This window comes from Oncorhynchus keta, chromosome 22 (assembly GCF_023373465.1).
Source record: "Oncorhynchus keta strain PuntledgeMale-10-30-2019 chromosome 22, Oket_V2, whole genome shotgun sequence".
Classification (NCBI taxonomy): domain Eukaryota; kingdom Metazoa; phylum Chordata; class Actinopteri; order Salmoniformes; family Salmonidae; genus Oncorhynchus; species Oncorhynchus keta.
Genome location: NC_068442.1, coordinates 36,631,461 through 36,655,658, shown reverse-complemented (window position 1 = coordinate 36,655,658; position 24,198 = coordinate 36,631,461). Strand labels below are relative to the sequence as shown.

Sequence of the window (24,198 nt, the reverse complement as noted above, 5' to 3'; positions counted from 1 at the left end):
GTGATGTTTCAATATGTTTAAACTTATTTTATGATGGACTTACAGAGCACAGCACAAAATTGGCGGTGGGGATCTGTTTTGTTGCACAAACGTGTAAACATGACTCCCCCGAGAGGTAGTAACATTTATTTGTCCAGCCATAACGCGCATGTCTACCGCTGAGTATTGTGGGTGTCAGTAAGGAAGTAAAATGGCGGACCTGGCAAACGAAGGTAAGGAATCGCTCAGGGAGAAAGATAAACAAATCTAATGAATGAACCACAATAGCGAGTGAATGTTGCCCAGACAGCTTCGGGACTGTCATCAGATGTGCAGGGAATGCTCCGTTGTGTTTGCAGCTCGATGTGGAGGCAGCAGTTTGACTAAACATTAGCTTACGTTAGATCCCCGGCCTTTGCTGGCTATATTTTACAGGGATGTGGAGTGGGGGGCGGCGGTCCGAACCGTGTGGCACAACCGGGTGAGGGGAGTGACAGTTAACTTTTTGAAAATATCACATTTTTACAGAACTAGCTAACATAAGCTACCTACCAATATATCAGCATGTTTTTGTAGTTAGTTAACTAGACAAGAAAAGCAAACTAATTAAATACTCACGAACAATAGAAATCACATCTGGGTCACATGTGGGAAACACCGGGTGGAATTTGTCTCCTCGAATAGCCTTTTAAAACCTCCCACCATCTCCATGTTGCTTGATCTACTATGTTCAGAAACTAGCTAATTGCAAACGCAGGCAACAATGGCTTTGTCCGACCGTAGCTAGTGTTTTGCATGGCGGTGCTGTTTACAGATAGAAGTTCAGAACTAGGTCCTTCTTGTTCTTGCTCATTGCCGGAGGTTACAAGTCACAGGTGTCTGACCCATTGTAACTTTAGGCCCTACAGACTACATGTTCCAAATTCAAAGCTTAAGAAATGTACTGTACTAGCCTAGTGACATAACAGGATTAGCAACGGGCTACACTAGCTATATGGATTTGAATTACTTTGATATATAGGATCAAGTCAATCCATTTTATGTAGCTAACAATGCAACCCTGTCTCAGAGCATTTCGTATTATTCTGTACATATCTCAGAGCGTTTAGTATATGTTACGTTTTGCTTGGTATGTATTAATTTATGGATGTGTATCACCCATTCGTATAATATGAATTACAAATTGTGTTATGTTATGAATTACACATCTTATGTTAAGAATTTGCAAAATGTATGACATGTTATGAATTACATTTACATTTTTACATTTGAATTGTTTAGCAGACACTTATCCAGAGCGACTTACAGTAGTGAGTGCAATCATTTTCATATTTGTTCGTACTAGGTGGCTAACGTTAGCTGGGTTCAGTTATCTAAAAGTGTTACGGTTAGGGGAAGGGTTAGCTAAATGCTAAGTAGATGCTAAAAGTAGTTCAAGTTGCTAAAATGCTAATGTTGTCTGTGGTGAGATTCGAACTCGCAACCTAGACATTCGCGTCATACGCCCGCTCCGCACCCAACTTTCGTTCTTGCCTTAAGTAACCGTCTGTCTTATGTAACTGTACCAAAGGTAACATATACTAATTTCATCGTCTTTGATTTACATTTACTATGTTTACATCTAGTCTGAGACCAGGGTGAGCGATGATGCCAAATTTGAACAATTATCCCAATGTGAATAGATATCTTGTTGAGCAGGGCCAGTATTGAACAGTATCTATCGCTTGAATGTGCAATCTACTCAGCTGCACATAATGCCTCGATCAGACGAACAGTGTCATTGCGTTTTGGTACACCAGCAGGACATTCATTTCCAATGGAACGCTGCGTTTGCCTTGCAGCATTGTGTTGCATAAGCAGTGCATTTTGTGTGTCGTTTGCATAAAACTGTAAGTGTAGACTTGACAGAAATGGTAGCAAAAGGTGATTGTTGAATTTTGTTGCACACAAATCCAGTAATAATTTTGGACTACATGGATGAGCTAGACACTGCAAAATGTATTACTCGGCATTGATGCCATGACACTGTCGGTCTTTATTATACATTTTATCTTAATTGTTTTGCACTGACTGCCTTGCACTGGCTCTATGCACACTCACACATACTACACTGACACTCCAACACACTCCTTACACTCACACACACAAAACACACGTGCGTGTTGACCCCACACACACTCAAACAGGGTGTTTCTCAAAATGCATACTACCATGCTCCGAGCATGAGAGGGTGGGAGTATGAGTCCAAATCAAAGTATGCGAAATGGAGCATGGAGGGCACTTCTCAAATGCGTACTCCGTTTGTACATATTTTGAAGATTGAATCGATGCAACCTTTAATGGAAATTATGCGAAGAAATATGACACAACCATGTTAAAATGACCAACATTTTCTTGAAATCAATGGCAGCCATTATTTCAGCTGAAGCGAGAGAAAATACACACTGACTTCGGAATGGAATTCTGCCTATTCACATCTTATATGTTGCCTGACTACAATATTGTATCTTAATATGTTAATAAATACACGCTGTGTTAATTTTGGCATGGTTACCTGACTACAATACCCACTGTAGTGTGCGTAGGTCGTAAACCAACATTAAGTCAATAGAGCTAACTGGTCTAGCTACTAGTGTTAGCTAGCCAGATAGCCACATATAATTGTTAGCTAGCTAACCAAAAATGGACATCTACCTTTGATAACATTGGTTTTTAGGTCATTATTGACTAGCTAGCTAGATTACGACTTCCATACAGTAACAGTCAAAAGTTTGGACACACCAACTCATTCCAGGGTTTTTCTTTATTTGTACTATTTTCTAAATTGTAGAATAAAAGTGAATACATAAACTATGAAATAACACATGGAATCATATAGTAACAAAAAAAGTGTTAAACAAATCAAAATATTAAACAAATCAAAATATATGTTATAGATTCTTCAAAGTAGCCTCCCTTTACCTTGATGACAGCTTTGTACACTCTTGGCATTCTCTCAACCAGCTTCACCTGGAATGCCTTTCCAACCGTCTTGAAGGAGTTCCCACATATGCTGAGCACTTGTTGGCTGCTTTTCCTTTACTCTGCAATCGAACTCATCCCGAACCATCTCATTTGGGTTGAGGTCAGGTGATTGTGGAGGCCAGGTCATCTGATGCAGCACTCCATCACTCTCCTTGATCAAATAGCCCTTACACAGCCTGGGGGTGTGTATTGGGAACCACATATGCGGATATCATCCGTTCACCTACACAAAGACACAATGATTGGAACCAAAAATATCAAGTTTAGACTCATCAGACCAAAGGACAGATTTCCACCAGTCTAATGCCCATTGCTCGTGTTTCCTGGCCCAAGCAAGTCTCTTCTTTATTATTGGTGTCCTTTAGTAGTGGTGCAGCAATTCGACCGTGAAGGCCTGATTCACGCTTTCCCCTCTGAACAGTTGATGTTGAGATATGTCTGTTATTTGAACTCTGAAGCATTTATTTGGGCTGCAAGCTGAGGCTGGTAACTCTAATGAACTTATCCTCTGCAGCAGTGGTAACTCTGGGTCTTCCTTTTCTGTGGTGGTCCTCATGAGAGCCAGTTTCATCATTGTACTTGATGGTTTTTGCGACTGCACTTGAAGAAACTTTCAAAGTTCCTGAAATTGTCCGCATTGACTGACCTTCATGTGTTTCTCTTATTTGAGCTGTTCTTGCCATAATATGGACTTAGCGGTATTTGGTAAAAGACCATCTTCTATATACTACCCCTAACTTGTCACAACACAACTGATTGTCGCAACGGCTCAAATGCATTAAGAAGGAAAGAAATTCCACAAATGAACATTCCATGTGACTACCTCATGAAGCTGGTTGAGAGTAGAGGTCGACCGATTAATCGGAATAGCCGACTAATTAGGGCCGATTTCAACAATCGGAAATCGGTATGTTTGGGCAGCGATTTGACCTTTTATTTAACTAGGCAAGTCAGTTTAAGAACACATTCTTATTTTCAATGACGGCCTAGGAACAGTGGGTTAACTGCCTTGTTCAGGGGCAGAACGACAGATTTTCATCTTGTCCGCTCGGGGGATCTAATCTTGCAACCTTACAGCTAACTAGTCCAAAGCTCTAACCACCTGCCTCTCATTGCACTCCACGGGGAGCCTGCCTCTTACGCGAATGCCGTAGAAGCCAATGTAAGTTGCTAGCTAGCATGAAACTTATCTTATAAAAAGCAATCAATCAATCAATCATAATCACTGGTTATAACTACACATGGTTGATATTACTAGTTTATCTAGCATGTCTTGCATTGCATTTAATCAATGCAACGCTGGGGGATGATTTAACCAAAGCGTATTTGCGAAAAAAGCACAATCGTTGGACGACTGTACCTAACCATAAACACCAATGCCTTTCTTAAAATCAATACACAGAAGTATATATTTTTAAACCTGCATATTTAGCTAAAATAAATCCAGTTTAGCAGGCAATATTAACCAGGTGAAATTGTGTAATTTCTCTTGCGTTCATTGCAAGCAGAGTCAGTGTATATGCAACAGTTTGGGCAGCCTGGCTCATTGCTAACTAATTTGCCTGAATTTTACATAATTATGACACAGCATTGAAGGTTGTGCAATGTAACAAGAATATTTAGACTTCGGGATGCCACCCGTTAGATAAAATACCGAACGGTTCCGTATTTCACTGAAATAATAAACGTTTTGTTTTTGAAATTATATTTTCCGGATTCGACCATATTAATGACCAAAGGCTCGTATTTCTGTGTGTTATTATGTTATAATTAAGTCTATGATTTGATAGAGCAGTCTGACTGAGCGATGGTAGGCAGCAGCAGGCTCGTAAGCATTCATTCAAACAGCACTTTCGTGCATTTTGCCAGCAGCTCTTCGCAAGCACAGCGCTGTTTATGACTTCAAGTCTATCAGCCTAATGGCTGGTGTAACTGATGTAAAATGGCTAGCTAGTTAGCTGGGTGTGCACTAATAGCGTTTCAAACGTCACTCTCTCTGAGACTTGGAGTAGTTATTCCCCTTGCTCTGCAAGGGCTGCGGCTTTTGTGGAGCGATGGGTAACGCGGCTTTTGTGGAGCGATGGGTAACGCTGCTTCTCGTGTGGCTGTTGTCGATGTGTTCCTGGTTCGAGCCCAGGTAGGGGTGAGGAGAGAGACGGAAGCTATACTGTTACACTGGCAATACTATAGTGCCTATAAGAACATCCAATAGTCAAAGGTATATGAAATACAAATGGTATAGAGAGAAATAGTCCTATAAATACTATATTAACTACAACCTAAAACCTCTTACCTTGGAATATTGAAGTCTCATGTTAAAAGGAACCACCAACTTTCATATGTTCTCATGTTCCGACAAGGAACTCAAACGTGAACTTTTTTACATGGCACATATTGCACGTATACTTCTCCAACACTTAGTTTTTGCATTATTTAAACCAAATTGAACATGTTTCATTATTTATTTGAGGCTAAATTGATTTTATTGATGTATTATATTAAGTTAAAATAAGTGTTCATTCAGTATTGTTGTTATTGTCATTATTACAAATATATATATTTTTTCAATCAGACGATTAATCGGTATAGGCCTTTTTTGGTCCTCCAATAATCGGTATCGGCATCGGCGTTGAAAAATCATAATCGGTCGACCTCTAGTTGAGAGAATGCCAAGAGTGTGCAAAGCTGTCATCAAGGCAAAGGTTGGTTACTTTGAAGAATCTCACATTTTAAATATATTTAGATTTAACACTTTTGTTGTTATTTCATAGTTTTGATGTCTTCACTATTATTCTACAATGTAGTAAATAGTACAAATAAAGAAAAACCCTTGAATGAGTACGTGTGCTGGTACTGTATATCTAGCTGATAATTATGAGGTAAAACTTTTGCTTTGTGTATATTTTGTTTTGTCTCTATTGTGGCATTGTCCTGGCTGGAAGAAGGTTCAGTGAATGTGGAGATACAGCGTGAGGTAATACATTTGAGAAGCACTCCCACTACTGTAATGTTTTATGTGTTCTTCACACTCTCGTCCTCACAAAAACGTACCCGAGAATGTCCTCGGAGTATGCACTTGGAGCATGAGTGTGGAGTACGGTAGTATCATATTGAGAAACACCCATCGACACACGTTCACACTTCACATATGCTGCTGCTACTCTGTTTATTATATGTCCTGATTGCCTAGTGACTTGTACCCCTACCCACATGTACATACTGTACTACCTCTACTACCTCGTACCCCTGCACATTGACTTGGTACTCATTTTCTCTTGCCTCGTTATTGTTTTATTGTCACAATTACATTTTTTCTTTAGAAATATTTGTCTTGTTTTTTTAACCTTGCATTGTTGAGAAAAGGCTCATAAGTAAGCATTGCACTGTAAAGTCTACCTACACCTGTTGTATTCGGCACATGTGACCAATACAAATCTATTTTTATTTGATCTAGGCATAAGAGCACAGCCACCGGAAGTCCAAACTTTCTACTGGCTCTCTACTCTGTATTTCTTTCTGATTTCACCATCAAAAAAATACTACGACTTATTTTAACACATCTCTTCAGTGCATGCTCGTTCATTCAAATGTGTGAGATTTAAGATGTGAAATTGAAGGTCGTACGGCTAGCTTCAAAATAAGAGGCTTAGACAGTAGGCCCTATGTGAATAGCTAGAAGACTAATGAGATTAATACCTATAGCCACTCTTTGCTCCAGAATGCCACTGTGTTTCTCTGGAGTTAGTCTATTTGACAGCTGCTCCATTGACAGACACTGGAACTCCCATTCCATTTTGTGAAACCCTCTCACTTCTCTTCTGTGGCCTGGATTCCTTTCTCATTTCGTCAGATGCACGAGGTCATAGGAGACGTGTTTGCTATTTGAATCTGCGACAGTCATTGGACGTAGCCTATCACACACACATCATTCATTTCTATCCGTTTCTAATTTCAATCAAATGAGAAGAATAATCAGGTGTTTTGGTCTCGACAACTTGTTCCCTTTGCTGAAACTCATCTTATTTTCCTTCTGTTCTTAGCAGGAAGAATGTGAGATGTTCAGTTTGTGATGGTTAGAGCCAGAGGTAGGGATCAAAATTGACAGCATGGACAAGGACAAGGGTGAGTGGAGATGGGTGAGGCCTTTATGCTCAGTGGGTAGGGGACCCAGAAGCAAAACCAGGTTGCACTCGATCTTACTTTAATAAGATTTAATGAGAATGTTTTGGTCCGAGGTGGATCTTTGTACGTTTTTTCCAAATCATTTTGCCTTGTTAAAGATAGTTTAGGTGCAATATTGTGCAGGCCTTTTATCTTGTCCAACACCCGAGTTCCGGTGATGTGAGCAAGTGTCACCTCATTGATTTCTAGATAAGTTATTCTCTCATGGTAAAGAGCTGAGGCTATATGCTGCCTGAAGTAGATTAGGTTATACTGAACAAAAATATAAACGCAACAATTTAATTTATTTTACTGTGTTAGAGTTCATATGAGGAATTCAGTCAATTGAAATGAAGTCATTAGGCCACAATGTATGGATTTCACATGACTGAGAATACAGATATGCATCTGTTGGTCACAGATACCTTAAAAAACAATGGTCCTCAGGATCTCGTCACAGTATTTTTGTGGTTTGAAATTTCCATCAATAAAATGCAATTGTGTTCATTGTCCTTAGCTTATGCCTGCTCATACCATAACCCCACTGCCACCATGGGGCAGGTTGGCATCAGCAAACCCACACACATTTACATTACATTTAAGTAATTTAGCAGACGCTCTTATCCAGAGCGACTTACAAATTGGTGCATTCACCTTATGACATCCAGTAGAATAGTCACTTTACAATAGTGCATCTAAATCTTAAAGGGGGGTGAGAAGGATTACTTATCCTATCCTAGGTATTCCTTAAAGAGGTGGGGTTTCAGGTGTCTTGTGGCATAAATGTGGTCTGCGGTTGTGATGCCGTTTGGGCATACTGCCAAATTCTCTAAAACTATGTTGGAGGCGGCTTATGGTATTGAAATTAACATTCAATTCTCTGGCAACAGATCTGGTGGACAGTCCTGCTTGAGACATCTGTGGCATTGTGTTGTGTGACAAATCTGCACATTTTAGAGTGGCCTTTTATTGTCCCCAGCACACGGTGCACCTCTGTAGTGATCATGCAGTTTAATAAGCTTCTTTATATGCCACACCTGTCAGATGGATTGATTATCTTGGAAAAGGATAAATGCTCACTAACAGGGATGTGTACAACATTTGAGAGAAATAAGCTTTTTGTGCGTATGGAACATTTCTGGGACCTTTTTTTTCTGCTGATGAAACATGGGACCAACACTTTACACATTGTGTTTATATTTTTGTTCAGTGTACAGTACGTTGTATTTTAACAACAGACATTCATATGAACACACTGAAATAACTAGCCTAGTCAGAAAGCCTATAGAGTACATTTCAACAGGCTAAATATAGACTAGAGTGTGAAGGATATATCAAGTTTAACCCAGCATTGTGACACATTTTTATTAAATCAAGGATGTGCAGTTTGTTTTATCCACTTCATTAATATGATCAAGTAAAAATGCCATCAAGTTTATTTTGTGACGAAGCAAATCCATTGTGTCCTTTTGGTTTTCATAAAAAGGGGAATGTTTCATTGCCATATCACAGATAATAGCACTAGTGTGGTTGGAGCCCTCAATGTAATTATGCAAAAGTTCTCGTCAAAGGCCTTGCAGTGTGCATCCACCATGCATGTTTCACACCTAGAGGGTAAATGAGCAATGCCAAGTCATCACAAAGCCGTTTGCCTCAGCCGGGGACAAATAACCACACAAACCGGCAAGACACACACACACACACACACACACACACACACACACACACACACACACACACACACACACACACACACACACACACACCACACACCACACACACACACACACACACACACACACACACACACACACACACACACACACACACACACACACACACTTGCTATTCTGTTTATTTTCTATCCTAATTGCCTAGTCACTTTTACCCCTAACTACATGTACATATGAACTCAACTACCTCATACCCCTGCACATTGACTCGGTCGCGGTACTCCTCATTTTTTAAATTTAATTGTTGCTAATTTTCTTAATTTTGAACTCTGCATTGTTGCTCATAAGTAAGCATTTCACAGTAAAGTTTACACCTGTTGTATTTGGCCCATATGACAAATATAATTAGATTTGATTTACTAGGCCTACATATTGAAAAGCTATCTTTTTTTTGGTTGGAACCAAAAATCTCAAATTTGGACTCATCAGACCAAAGGACAGATTTCCACTGGTCTAATGTCCATTGCTCGTGTTTCATGGCCTAAGCAAGTCTCATCTTCTTATTGGTTTCCTTTAGTAGTGGTTTCTTTGCAGACAATTTACCATGAAGGCCTGATTCACACAGTCTCCTCTGAACAGTTGATGCTGAGATGTGTCTGTTACTTGAACTCTGTGAAGCATTTATTTGGGCTGCAATTTCTGAGGCTGGTAACTCTAATGAACTTATCCTCTACAACAGAGGTTACTCTGGGTCTTCCATTCCTGTGGCGGTCCTCATGAGAGCCAGTTTCATCAAAGCACTTGATGGTTTTTGCGACTGCACTTGAAGAAACGTTCAAAGTTCTTGAAATTTGCTGGATTGACTGTCCTTCATGTCTTAAAGTAATGATGGAATGTTGTTTCTTTTTGCTTATTTGAGCTGTTCTTTCCATAATATGGACTTGTTTGGTAAAATATGACCATCTTCTGACTTGTACTGTATCTGCTTAATATCAGCTTTTACTGTTCAGTGTCAGTAGCTAGGCACATCTGCCTTCTCAGCCTTCTAAATCAGGCTTTGCTGCCCTTTCTGTTCTGCATTTTCACGTACCGTGACAATCTCACCTCCACCATAGTTCAACAGCTTTCTTTCTGTCATTTTATTGTCTTTAAAATGGGTGCTTTCCTCCTTTATACACATGACTGATTTATAATTTCAACAAAATTACATTGAACCGCTATGGAATAGACATTGAATTGTCGTCTGCCCGGTGGGTAGAGCCTCCTCAATTAAGTTATGACTTGGGTTCTAATTATAGCTTGGGGAAAAGATTTACTAGGTCCTGGCTGAGGTTCTATCAAAAGCTTTGTGGGCACTGACCTTGACAGGGGAGTCCACTTACACTGACTTGGATGCCTGAGCCCTGAGGTGTATTGTGTTATGGGGAAGGTGAAGTAAGTGCACAGTTGAACAAAACTTGTCATGGTTTCACTTTGGCCTAACCTGCGTGTCTTTGTCAGCTCTGTAGAATTCTACTGGTAATATTTGTAGTCTAGAAATGCAGACAAGGCTCATAGTAGGAGAGGTGTTTTTATAGACAAAGTGAAGAGACATCCATCATAAAGCTTTTGCCCAAAGATGTGCAAAATGAGATCTCCAACAGTGACACATCTGATTTCTCTTACAGAGAAGCATGCCATAGCCCCACCAGTGTTTGTGTTCCAGAAAGATAAAGCTCAGAAGGTGAGAAACACTCTTTTCATACCTCTTCTGAAAATGTAAACAGTGTGACGGCATGCTATGGAGCGGACCTGCCTTCACACTGACTCGATCATTTCCTCGGTTTCCTCTGTCTGAATGTCTGTTATGTTCTTCCTATCTTTCTTCCTCTATCTCCATCTTTCTCTGTCAAACCCTTAACAGAGATCAGTAGAAGGGTCCAGTGCGGAGGATGGAGAAGGTAAGGATGAGGAGGGTAACCAAGCAGGTTCTGGTACTTTGGAAATGGAAAATGTCTGTCTTATATTTTGCACTGAACAAAAATATAAACGCATCAATTTCAAACATTTTACTTGCGTTACAGTTCATATAATGAAATCAGTCAATTGAAATTAATTAATTAAGATCTAATCTATGGATTTCACATGACTGGGAATCTAGATATGCATCTGTTGGTCACAGATACATTTAAAAAAGGTAGGGGTGTGGATCAGAAAACCAGTCCGTATCTGGTGTGACCACCATCTGCCTTATGCAGCGTTACACATCTCCTTCGCATAGAGTTGATAAGACTGTTGATTGTGGCCTGTGGAATGTTGTCCCACTCCTCCCACTTCAATGGCTGTGCGAAGTTGCTGGACATTGGCGGGAATAGGAACACGCTGTCATACACATTGATCCAGAGCATCTCTAACATGCTCAATGGGTGACTGTCTGGTGAGTATGTAGGCAATGGAAGAAATGGGAAATATTCATCTTCCAGGAATTGCGTACAGATCCTTGCGACATGGGGCCGTGCCTTATCATGCGGTGATGGCGGCGGATGAATGGCGCTGAAATGGGCCTCAGGATCTCATCACGGTGCATTTAAATTGCCATCAATTAAATGCAATTGTGTTCGTTGTCTGTTGCTCTTGCCTGCCCATACCATAACCCCACCGCCACCATGGGGCACTCTGTTCACAACGTTGACATCAGCAAACAGCTCGCCTACACGACGCCATACACGCTGCCTGGCATCTGCCCGGTATAGTTGATACCGGGATTCATCTGTGTGAGGAGCGTACTTCTCCAGCGTGCCAGTAACCCACAGAAGTATGTTACAATGCCGAAAGGCAGTCAGGTCTAGACCTTGGCGAGGATGATGAGCACGCAGATGAGTTTCCCTGAGATGGTTTCTGACAGTTTGTGCAGAAATTCTTCAGTTGTGCAAAACAATAGTTTCTTCAGCTGTTAGGGTAGCTGGTCTCAGATGATCCCTCAGTTGAAGAAGTCGGATGTGGAGGTCCTGGGCTGGTGGGGTTACACGTGGTCTCGGGTTCTGAGGACGGTTGGACGTACTGCCAAATTCTCTAAAACAACATTATATATTCTGGCAACCGCTCTGGTGGACATTCATGCAGTCAGCATGCCAATTGCACGCTCCCTCAACTTCAGACATCTGTGGCAGTGTGGTGTGATGACTGCACATTTTGAGTGGCCTTTTATCCCCAGTACAAGGTGCATCTGTGTAATGATCATGCTGTTTAATCAGTTTATTGATATGCCACACCTGTCAGGTGGATGGATTATATTGGAAAAGTAGAAATGCTCACTAATAGCAATGTAAACAGTCGGTGACTAAAATGTATGTGTATATATATATTTGTGCACAAAATTTGAGATCAATATTTGCGTGCGTATGGAACATTTCTGGGATCTTTTATTTCAGCTCATAAAACAAGGGACCAACACTTTACAGTTTAAGTCGGAAGTTTACATACACTTAGGTGTATGGGCAGCAGCAGAGAAGCCTAGTGGTTAGAGCGTTGGTCTAGTAACCGGAAGGTTGCAAGTTCAAACCCCCGAGCTGACAAGGTACACATCTGTTGTTCTGCCCCTGAACAGGCAGTTAACCCACTGTTCCTAGGCCGTCATTGAAAATAAGAATTTGTTCTTAACTGACTTGCCTAGTTAAATAAAGTTGTAAAAAAAGAAGGGAAAAAAAGAAGGTTGGAGCCATTAAAACTTGTTTTTCAACCACTCCACAAATTTCTTGTTAATTAAAAAACTGTAGTTTTGGCAAGTCGGTTAGGACCTGTACTTTGTGCATGACACAAGTAATTTGTCCAACAATTGTTTACAGACAGATTATTTCACTTATAATTCACTGTATCACAATTCCAGTTGGTCAGAAGTTTACATACACTTAAGTTGACTGTGCCACGAAACAGCATGGAAAATTCCCTAAAATAATGTCTTGGCTTTAGAAGCTTCTGATAGGCTACTTGACATAATTTTAGTCAATTGGAGGTGTACCTGTGGATTAGAGGTCGACCGATTATGATTTTTCAACGCTGATACCGATACAGGTCATTGGAGGACCAAAAAAGCCGATATCGATTAATGGTCCGATTTTAAATAAAATTAAAATAAATAAAATAATTTTTTAAAAGCACTTTTTTATTTTTTATTTGTATTAATGACAATTACAACAATACTGAATGAACACTTATTTTAACTTAATATAATACATCAATAAATTTAATTTATCCTCAAATAAATAATGAAACATGTTCAATTCGGTTTTAATAATGCATCAACAAAGTGTTGGAGAAGAAAGTAAAAGTGCAATATGTGCCATGTAAGAAAGCTAACGTTTAAATTCCTTGCTCAGAAAATGAGAACATATGAAAGCTGGTGGTTCTTTTGAACATGAGTCTTCAATATTCCCAGGTAAGGAGTTTTAGGTTGTAGTTATTATAGGAATTATAGGACTATTTCCCTCTATACCATTTGTATTTCATTAACCTTTCACTATTGGATGTTCTTATAGGCACTTTAGTATTGCCAGTGTAACAGTATAGCTTCCGTCCCTCTCCTCGCCCCTACCTGGGCTCGAACCAGGAACACAACGACAACAGCCACCCTCGAAAGCAGCGTTACCCATGCAGAGCAAGGGGAACAACCACTCCAAGTCTCAGAGCGAGTGACGTTTGAAACGCTATTAGCACCCCACTAACTAGCTAGCCATTTCACATCGGTTACACCAGCCTCATCTCGGGAGTTGATAGGCTTGAAGTCATAAACAGTGCAATGCTTGACACACAGCAAAGAGCTGCTGGCAAAACGCACGGAAGTGTTGTTTGAATGAATGCTTACGAACCTGCTGCTGCCTACCACCGCCCAGTCAGATTCTTGTATGCCTGTATGCTCAGTCAAATTATATGCAACGCAGGACACGCTAGATAAACTAGTAATATCATCAACCATGTGTAGTTAACTAGTGATTATGATCGATTGATTTATTGTTTTTTTATAAGATAAGTTTAATGCTAGCTAGCAACTTACCTTGGCTTACTGCATTCGCGTAACAGGCAGTCTCCTTGTGGAGTACAAGGAGAGGCAGGTGGTTATAGCGTTGGACTACTTAACTGTAAGGTTGCAAGATTGTATCCCCCAAGCTTACAAGGTGAACATCTGTCGTTCTGCCCCTGAACGAGGCAGTTAACCCACTGTTCCTAGGCCGTCATTGAAAATAAGAATGTGTTCTTAACTGACTTGCCTGGTTAAATAAAGATTAAATAAAAAAAAATGGCCAAATCCGTGTCCAAAAATACCAATTTCCAATTGTTATGAAAACTTGAAATCGGCCCTAATTAATCGGCCATTCCGATTATTCGGTCGACCTCTACTGTGGATGAATTTCAAGGCCTACCTTCAAACTCAGTGCCTCTTTGCTTGACATCATGGGAAAATCAAAAGACATCAGCCAAGACCTCAGAAACAAAAATTGTAGACCTCCACAAGTCAGGTTCATCCTTGGGAGCAATTTCCAAGTGCCTGATGGTACCACGTTCATCTGTACAAACAATAGTATGCAAGTATAAACACCATGGGAACCCACAGCCATCATACCGCTCAGGAAGGAGACGCGTTCTGTCTCCTAGAGATGAACGTACTTTGGTGTGAAAAGTGCAAATCAATACCAGAACAAAAGCAAAGGATCTTATGAAGATGCTGGAGGAAACCGGTATCTATATCCACAGTAAAACGAGTCCTATATCGACATAACCTGAAAGGCCGTTCAGCAAGGAAGAAGTCACTGCTCCAAAACCGCCATAAAAAAGCCAGACTATGGTTTGCAACTGCACATGGGGACAAAGATTGTACTTTTTGGAGAAATGTCCTCTGGTCTGTTGAAACAAAAATAGAACTGTTTGGCCATAATGACCATCGTTATGTTTGGAGGAAAAGGGGGGAGGCTTGCAAGCCAAAGACCACCATCCCAACCGTGAAGCACAGGGGTGGCAGCATCATGTTGTGGGGGTGCTTTGCTGCAGGAGGAACTGGTGCACTTCACAAAATAGATGGTTCATGAGGAGGGAAATTATGTGGATATATTGAAGCAACATCTCAAGACATCAGTCAAGTTAAAGCTTGGTCGTAAATGGGTCTTCGAAATGGACAACGACCCCAAACATACTTCCAAAGTTGTGGGAAAATGGTTTAAAAGGACAACAACGTCAAGGTATTGGAGTGGCCATCACAAAGCCCTGACCTCAATCCCATAGAAAATTTGTGGGCCGAACTGAAAAAGCATGTGCGAGCAAGAAGGCTCCCCGTAACGTTTGACCCAAGATAAACAATTTAAAGGAAATGCTACCAAATACTAATTGAGTGTATGTGAACTTCTGACCCACTGGGACTGTAATGAAAGAAATAAAAGCTGAAAGAAATAATTCTCTCTGCTATGATTCTGACATTTCACATTCTTAAAATAAAGTAGTGATCCTAACTGACCAAAGACAGGGAATTTTTACTAGGATTAAATGTCAGGAATTGTGAAAAAGTGAGTTTAAATGTATTTGTCTGTGGTGTATGTAAACTTCCTACGTCGACTGTACATGTTGAGTATATTTTTGTTCAGTATAGTTACTTTGCTAATCTTTGCTCGTTCTGTCTCCTCCAGACTCTGATAAAGATGAGAGTAGTTACTGTCCCCCGGCCAAGAGGGAAAGGACATCGTCACTAACACAGTTCCCACCCGCACATTCAGGTAATGGTACATTTTGTTTAATTAAACAACTTTCCATAGTTTGTGGAGAAAGGGTGTGTACTCATGTTATTTATTTTTGTCTTATGCAGTTTCTAAGAACAATGTGTTCATGCCATCCAGTTTCTGTCAGTCCCCGACAGGAAATAATCATTCAGATTCAGAACCTGGTGAGTTATCTTAAGATCTCCTTTTCAACCTAGTTGATATTTGCATGATAAGGAAAACTACCCTTGAAGAATCCATTTTTTTTATAAACAAATTTCTGGCTTAGCTTCCAGCTATCTCACGTTCCCTCTCTCTTTCTCCTTCTTTCTCTGTTCTCATGTCAACAGAGGAGAAAACGGTTGGGTTTCGCCTGAAGCCTCCCACCCTGATCCATGGACAGGCTCCTAGTGCAGGTGGGTGCCCTCTCTCGAGTCAATGTCATATTAGTTCCTAACGCTGGGTTTTGGGGGTCTAGTATACAGGCTAAGTAACAGGCATAAACACAATGTACAAAACATCACAATAAGAGTGCAAAAAGATGTCCCTTCTTTGTCTGGCTTTGGTCTGTCCAGAGCCTTATATTTAGTCCAAGTATAATGTGTTGCAGGTGTCCCGAGCCAGAAACCCAAGGAGCAGCAGCGCAGTGTACTACGACCAGCAGTACTGCAGGCCCCTCTGACCACCAAATCACTAACCCAGACCGGTAAGCACACTTTCAGGACGGATTAACCTTAGTCTTCAGATCCTCTCAAATAAACAGCTGTACTACTTTGTTCTGTTCTGCGATGGCCATTCTCCTTCAGCTTCCTTCCATCTCAATGTGCTTCGACAAAACATTCGTTGAAGGTGAAAGAAATCCAACCAGTCTCTTCTTGTGGTCCTGATAGGGTTGAACAGTGGTACAAATGGAGTGGACAGGTCATCAGAGGGTCTACCAGTTACCCAGAACGACACAGAGAATTGTGATGACACGACCACGTCACAGGTAGGCCGAGAGGTGAAAGGGCGTCAAAAGTTTGGACACACCTACTCATTCAAGGGTTTTTCTTTATTTTTACTATTTTCTACATTGTAGAATAATAGTGAAGACATGAAAACTATGAAATAACACATATGGAATCATGTAGTAACCAAAAAAGTGTTAAACAAATTTTAGATTCTTCAAAGTAGCCAGCCTTTGCCTCGATGACAGCTTTGCACACTTTTGGCATCTCTCTCACCTGGAATGCTTTTCCAACAGTCTTGAAGGGGTTCCCACATATGCTGAGCACTTGTTGGCTACTTTTCCTTCACTCTGCGGTCCAAATCATCCTAAACCATCTCATTTAGGTTGAGGTCGGATGATTGTGGAGGTCAGGTAATCTGATGCAGCACTCCATCACTCACCTTCTTGGTGAAATAGCCCTTACACAGCCATGAAAAATAAATGATAGTCCCACCAAGCACAAACCAGATGGCATGGTATATCACTGCAGTATGCTGTGGTAGCCATGTTGGTTAAGTGTGTCTTGAAAGCTAAATAAATCACTGATAGTATCACCATTGCTCGTGTTTCTTGGACCAAGCAAGTCTCTTCTTAATATTGGTGTCCTTTAGTAGCAGCAAATCGACCACGAAGGCCTGATTCAAGCAGTCTCATCTGAACAGTTGATGTTGAGATGTGTCTGTTACTTGCGACTGCACTTGAATAAACTTTCAAAGTTCTTGAAATTTGCTGGATTGACTGACCTTCATGTCTTAAAGTAATGATGGACTGTCATTTCTATTTGCTTATTTGAGCTGTTCTTGCCATAACATGGAATTGGTCTTTTACCAAATAGGGTTATCTTCTGTATACCACCCCTACCTTGTCACAACACAACTGATTGGCTCAAATGCATTAAGAAGGAAATTAATCCCACAAATTCACAAGACACACCTGTTAATTGTAATGCATTCCAGGTGACTGCTTATGAAGCTGGTTGAGAGAATGCCAAGAGTGTGCAAAGCTTTCATCAAGGCAAAGAGTGGCTACTTTGAAGAATCTATAGCATATATTTTCATTTGTTTAATACTTTTTTTGGTTACTACATAATTCCATATGTGTTATTTATTAGTTTTGATGTCTTCACTATTACTCTACAGTGTAGAAAATAGTAAAAATAAAGATAAATCTTTGAGTAGGTCTGTCCAAACTTTTGACAAGTACTGTATATAGTTATCAAGCGAGTTCATAACAACAAAAAACACAACAGGACAAGACACAAAGGCAGGTTTTATGCTTGAACATTCATTTTGGAATTTTCATGACTGTCTCTCGCTGCTTTAATCTTCTTTCAAGGAGAAGAAAAGCGAGAGGGATGAGAGCAGGACAGGAGGAGGGAAAACGGATCCTCCTGTGGAATACACAGTTGTATTTGGCCAGAATGTCAGAGCCAAGCTGACATTGAATAGTTAACTAAACTGCATGTCATATGGAATACTTTTCAAAGATGTTGTGAAGTGCTCTGGGCTTTGCCTCATACCTGACAACAGCCCACTGGGTGTGTGGGTAAATCACAATATAGCAGCCTCTTGTGGCCTTGCAAGCTTTGTTACATTCTTTTGATCGGTTCCTTTTTGGTTATGTGTCTGATCCTTACCCTTTTCTCCATTGGTCTAGGTTGAGCAAAGCAGTGAACAGAAAGGCTCTACATCAGCAGAATCAGGGGAAACCAATTATTTCCTACAATACAGAAGCACTCCCAGGTTAGCCGTTTATGGATTCTGTCGACAATGGATATGATCAGTCATCTGTTTTATTAGGCTACTCTTTCATCTCCCCTATCTAAAATCCTTTCTCCTGTATGTTTCCCACCCAGCTTACAGAAGGCTGAGAACAAGGCTGATGACGGGGATAAGTTTGTGTTTGGACAGAACATGTCGGATCGTGTCCTGGTAAGACTTGCTCTTTGTGAGGCTAATCTAGTCATCTTTTATCACTGTTTTTTTTCTTCTACCATTTGTCCCTCTTCCAACTAATGATGGCATCCACAAAGTTGTGTTAAAGCATGTTGTATAACATTCTTGTTTTGCAGAGTCCGTTGAAATGTGAACAAGCTGCCAAGGGCAACAGAGATCCCCCCACCGCCCCGCCCTGTGAGCTCCCGTCAAAAGACAGCAGCCCTGATAAAGGTGAGTAAATAAAGACCATACTGGATATGAAATGAATGTTAAGAGGCTTATGTAATGGCAATGCAATGAAGGAAACACCTGGCTTTTTTCAGGCCCCTACTATGTGACAGTGTTTGAATGCGGTTTTGGTTCTCTTGTTTACAGATAACAATGTGACAGAGTCTTTGGAGGAGTCGGCGGCGGCCTACACCAAAGCCACAGCCAAGAGGTGTTTGTTAGAGAAAGTAGAGGTCAGAACTGGAGAGGAGTCGGAGAGTAACGTTCTTCAGGTATGCAAGAGGTTTCCTACGTGTTAGGTGTTTAATTGCTTGATTTCAATGTCAGAGAATGTTTGTAGTTCACCATGAAATTGAGCAATTGTTGATTGATTGTTTTGTGTTTACATGTCTCCCCAGACAGTTGGAAATAGGCTGAAATGGTCCATGGTCATTCTCTGACACTGGCATGTTTTTTTGTCACCTTAGGTCCAGTGCAAGTTATTTGTGTTTGACAAAGCTTCCCAGTCTTGGGTTGAGAGAGGCAGAGGACTGCTAAGGCTCAATGATATGGCTTCCACAGAGGAGGGATCGTTACAGTCCAGGCTGGGTACAGTCATTAATCATGAATTAATCATTAGTCATGAATCAAATCATATCAACAATTTAGTTAATTTAAAAATCTCAATACACTTTACTGTCATGCCACACTGCCCTGGATTGTATCGTATGATTCTATGGAGTTGTTTTTGTACATCTGTCAAAATGCAACTCCCATTTGAAGGTATTACATTGGTTATTCTATACATTGTTTTCTGTGCTGTAGTGATGAGGACCCAGGGCAGTTTGCGTCTGATCCTCAACACCAAACTGTGGCCTCAAATGCAGACGGACAAGGCCAGCGAGAAGAGTGTCCGCATCACAGCCATGGACACTGAGGACCAGGGGGTCAAGGTCTTCCTCATATCGGTATGAGAAAGACCACATTAGTTATAACTAGAGATATATATTTAAGAGTGTTTGACCCACTTTTAGAATGTTTAATATTGTTATAATGCTTTCAGTTACAAAGAATAGTTTAAATATTCCCCATATAATGTTAATGGGGAACTAACATGGCTTGCCATAGAATGTTGAAGTGTCATGTAAATGCATCAAAACGCAGAAACTGCATTGGCCCAACTCTCTAAAAACATGGCTCTGGTTATTACATAGTAATGACACTGACAGTGGTAATAGATGTTGAGTATATCTAACACTTCCAGAACATCCAGTTTAGTGCTGATGTGTCATTTCTGTTCCAGGCAAGCTCTAAGGACACAGGGCAGCTGTACGCAGCGCTGCACCATCGTATTCTGGCCCTGCGGAGCCGCTCAGACCAAGAGCCAGAGCCCAGGGTCCCCATCCCAGATGGCCACATCCCTCATCCCCAGTCTAACGGGGAGGATAGTGATGAGGACGAACCGCTCACACCCACTGCCAACACTACAGGTAAACTATATAACCCCTTAGCCTAGCTGTTACCCCAACTTTTCCAATCACCACAAACGGACCTGAAGACCTCTTTACTGTGATTTTTCAAAAAAGTGATCTAATGATATCCTGGACACAAACTAATGGTCCAAAACTGTTATCTGGAAGTGATCTGGGAAAAGTTGTATGGTGGTCCAAAAATGTTATCTGGACATTCCCCCTAACGGTCCAACAAATATTTGAAGGTCCAAGTAAGTGACCTTCGACACCCTCGCTGATGGTTCAAGGAAGTGATCTGGGTGTCTTTGAATAGGACCCTTGCACTGTTTCCTTGGATGTTGTGAAGTGTCTTGGATTTCCCTTATTTCATGCAAGCAAAACATATCTGTCCCATTCAAAAAGCCCAAGAATGTCATTTAAAACACTATTTGATTGGACTGCCCTAGTCTATCACTCACCAGGCCTGTCTCTCCTCTCCCCAGAGGGTCCAGAGGCCCAGTCCTGCGGGAGTGGGAGTGGGTCTTCATAGCACCTGCCCCCCTTCATCGGCTCACGCACTGCAGTCAGGAACACCTTACAGACCCCTCCATGGACACCTCAGGCTAGCATCTCCCCAGTGGTCTGAGGTCACAGTGGAGCGCCAGGAAGTATCCTATGCAGGTGTTACTAAGTTAACTCTGCAGTTCACACTCTGGATTCACAGTTTATCTGGGATGGATGGTCGTTTTTGTTTAGTATTTGTCTTCTTTTTTTTTTACCTCTAGAACTGGATTTGGGGGGGAGGGGGTGTTGTGAATTGGATGCTCATCATATTGATGAGTCTGAGTGAATGAGAAAGCAGTTTTCTTCTCTAGCTGATATAAGTACATTCTAAATAGTTTGCTGTTAAAAGTGGGACTTTAGCCACCTTGCAAAAGAACAGACCTCAGGCACTTCAGTGGGGCTTGTATTTTGTTCAGCGAGGTAAAGATTGAGTTGCCTAGCAAATATGTTTATAAAGTTTTTTTTTTTTCACAGAGTTTTGTCATTGTAGAGTGTCTCTTACTTCAAGTTGTATTTTTCTAAGGCAAAATGCTTGCACACACTCTAGCTAGGATTAGTCCGTCAATACCACCTCTGGCCACTGTTAGTTTTTAGTCTGTCGTCCACATTGTCATTTATTTTTTTACCACAAATCGGTTGAATTTAATATCCCTTGTGCAAACACCTGCTTTGATGTTCGTAGCCATAAAATATTGAATTAAACAGTGGGATTTACCTGTGTTCATGATTATTATTATTACTGGTACATTATGTTTTTATTGATAGTTAATATTATGGACTTTGCTTTTGAAATTCATGCGAAAATGAACTAATTCTGTAAATAAGAAAGCTTGTTGGATTTGTTTGCACCATGACCCCAAAGTTTACCCTGAATATAGCCGTTAGATTTGTTTGTTTCAAATATATAAACATTTTTTAGATAGATCAGATAAATATATATGTTCTCAAATATATATAGTGGTTTACAATTATGTAATTCGTTTTAAATAAGTTCCAATCACAAGGCTTTGTGTACAACATCCACGATCTCAGAATCATATAAGACCATTGCAACAACAACAAAATCCCTATTTTTTTCATGCGATCAGAAAGGCCCATATGATCACTTTTAGGTTAGGGTGTATCTAGCATGTCATTATTTGCATCTGTCCTAAACTTGTTTGACATCAAAACCCTACAAAATGCACATATACTCTCAGAACAGCGAATGCTGCCATTTTATTAAAAGAGCTATAGACATTGGAACAGGTGGTACTACGCACACAGGGTACAGTATTTTTCACCAATAGTCTGGTGCTGAGCCCTCTATTTATTCCTTTGTTAAATAGATGGCTCTGGTCTGGTGTATTTAAAACAAACAGCCCTTAAAGAGACATAGATGAATAATGTAATATTTTCTTCAGTGAAGTGTAGTTCCTCTTGTTTCAAGCCTTTTTCTTCCTCATCGTTGGAATGAGTAATATTTCTAAGTTGTATTATAGCGTTCTACTTTTTCATTTACTACAAGCCTTTGATGTAAAAAAAAATATTTTAACTAACAAAAAGTATACTAAGAAAAGTTTGAAACAAAAAAAAACAGGCATGTAGACATATTATTGGTTAAAATGTATAAATCCTGTAATGTATATTATTGAATAAGCAGCCTTTAAAGGAATAATCCACTCAAACTTTATTTAGGTAATTGTCATTTTACTGTTGATAATGAAACAAATTCCAAAATATAGTTTGAGTAGATTACTCCTTTTAAGTGTAAAAAAAGGACAACTCCTTATTTAGTACTCTTCTTCACTGCAGTCTATAGAAACCTCACCGTGTAATGTGCTCCGTAAAATTGTGTTCTCTCCATTTTTCACATTCTGCTTGTGTAGCTACAAACAGGACTATTCCTAATGGCCCAGTTTTTAAAAAGTTATCTGGGTTTCGCCTATCAGATAAGAATAGAATGAATAGAACGGAAGTCCCCATTCAAGTCAATGTTTTGTCCATTCTATTCATTCTATTTCTATGCATTTAATCCTATCCGATAGGTAAAATCTAGATAACTTCAAAAGAAACTGGGCCCTGGACATGAATGTATGGCAACTTGTCTCTATATAAAGGGCCAGGGACTGACATTCTTCAGCACTTTTCCTTCTCTGTGATATTTCTCCCATCAATATGAATTGTTTTAATGTTCGTAAATGCACATGAACTGAGGCTGTCCATTGATTAATTGGCAAAGGTGGTTGATAATGAAGTGTTGAATGTTGTTTACATTGGGGTTGTTGATGGTTATTTGTTGGGGAGTGACTGTAAGACCGATATACACTTTTGTTCATGTTATATTTTTGTTGCTGAAATTTCTGTCATGTCTGCTATAGTTCCCTTAAAACATCTACCTGTTTTTTTGTTGTTTTTTTTGTTATGCCTGTTGTTCCATAACCTGGTGCTATTTTGTTGCATTTCCTATCACTATACAAGTCAATGTTGATATTCTGTTAGATCGAGATCAAAACAGTCCATCTTTGAATGGAAGTTGAGTGAAGAGGATGTTATGAAACCTAGTTGACATGGATGCGCCCTTGCTGCTATTGTACAAGAGCATCTGTCTCATACTGTATCTGTGACTGGAATATGTTTTCATAGGAACATGTCATCTGCATTGGCCTCTTAACATGCCATTAACTTCAATATATTAGGTGATCGTTTACAGTAGTGGCATTGCTGCTTGTTGTGATTGATCCAATACAACGCAGGTGTGTTCATAGAGTAGGTATGCCAGAGATACTCAAGGGATCGGGAGTGTTGCATTAATAGTTGTTGGAATTGTCCGAAAAAAAGCAGATTAATTTCAAACAGGCCCACTTACGAGGGAAAGGCTTGCTTACCACCTATCCCCTCTTTCCAAGGGAGACATCTAGAGAGAAACCACACCTATCAGGATAAAGATGCTTGTCATTGAGGAGCACTAGAATAGCTACATGTCTCCTTTCAACAATGCCCTCCTTAACCAGTCATTTTGATATCAATTGCCCAATGTGTGTGAAATAAGGACAAAGAGGCTACAAAGTCATAGCAAATGTCCATTCAGACAACACACAGGAGGAGATACTGTACCATTCACCCCTGTTGATGTGTGTATCAGAGAAAGACTACTTGTATGGCTGTCAGAGCATCTACTAGCTGTAGTATATTATTTACCAATCTCTAATGCCTTCACTCAATGGAACGCCTCCTCTTTCTTATAACCCTAGTACAGTGCCGGCAAATGTCGTTGACAGATTTGAGTCTTTTGGTTCTAGGTTTTTCTTAGTTTTTTTCCCTTAAAAGGTTTTGAGGATATTAAAGAAGAAGGCAGTAAATCTCCCCCTCCCCTCCACCACCCTATAGATGTATAAGAGATGAGGGACCATGATATGACTATGCTTGGATTGCTGATGGATTGAGCTGTAAACATTGGGCTGGAGAACCACAGCATTGCAGTGAGTCATTCTAGCGGTCTGGGCCCACTCAAGG

At 40.3% G+C, this 24,198-nt stretch overlaps 1 protein-coding gene across 2 annotated transcripts; it reads left to right on the top strand.

Moving 5' to 3' along the window:
• Positions 1-67: 67 nt before the first annotated feature.
• On the top strand, positions 68-23,086 carry LOC118375119 (ran-binding protein 3-like). Of its 2 annotated transcripts, XM_035761618.2 has the most exons (16): positions 68-212; positions 10,505-10,560; positions 10,741-10,777; positions 15,488-15,574; positions 15,664-15,741; positions 15,907-15,972; positions 16,167-16,262; positions 16,447-16,544; positions 18,201-18,286; positions 18,400-18,475; positions 18,616-18,712; positions 18,857-18,981; positions 19,177-19,297; positions 19,514-19,656; positions 19,992-20,178; positions 20,643-23,086. In XM_035761618.2, the coding sequence occupies exons 1-16, from the start codon at positions 191-193 to the stop codon at positions 20,687-20,689; spliced, it is 1,422 nt and encodes a 473-aa protein (XP_035617511.1). In that variant the 5' UTR covers positions 68-190; the 3' UTR covers positions 20,690-23,086. The 2 variants fall into 2 exon arrangements, with proteins under 2 accessions (XP_035617511.1, XP_052331080.1); XM_052475120.1 differs by lacking the exons at positions 68-212; positions 10,741-10,777 and having other exon boundaries at positions 10,504-10,560.
• Positions 23,087-24,198: the final 1,112 nt, after the last annotated feature.

Bases quoted from the DNA above. Each gene is read 5' to 3' on its own strand.
- LOC118375119 (XM_035761618.2), top strand. From the start codon at position 191: ATGGCGGACCTGGCAAACGAAG. The intron at 213-10,504 runs GTAAGGAATCGC...TTTCTCTTACAG, and splicing joins GGCGGACCTGGCAAACGAAG to AGAAGCATGCCATAGCCCCA. The intron at 15,973-16,166 runs GTGGGTGCCCTC...AATGTGTTGCAG, and splicing joins TGGACAGGCTCCTAGTGCAG to GTGTCCCGAGCCAGAAACCC.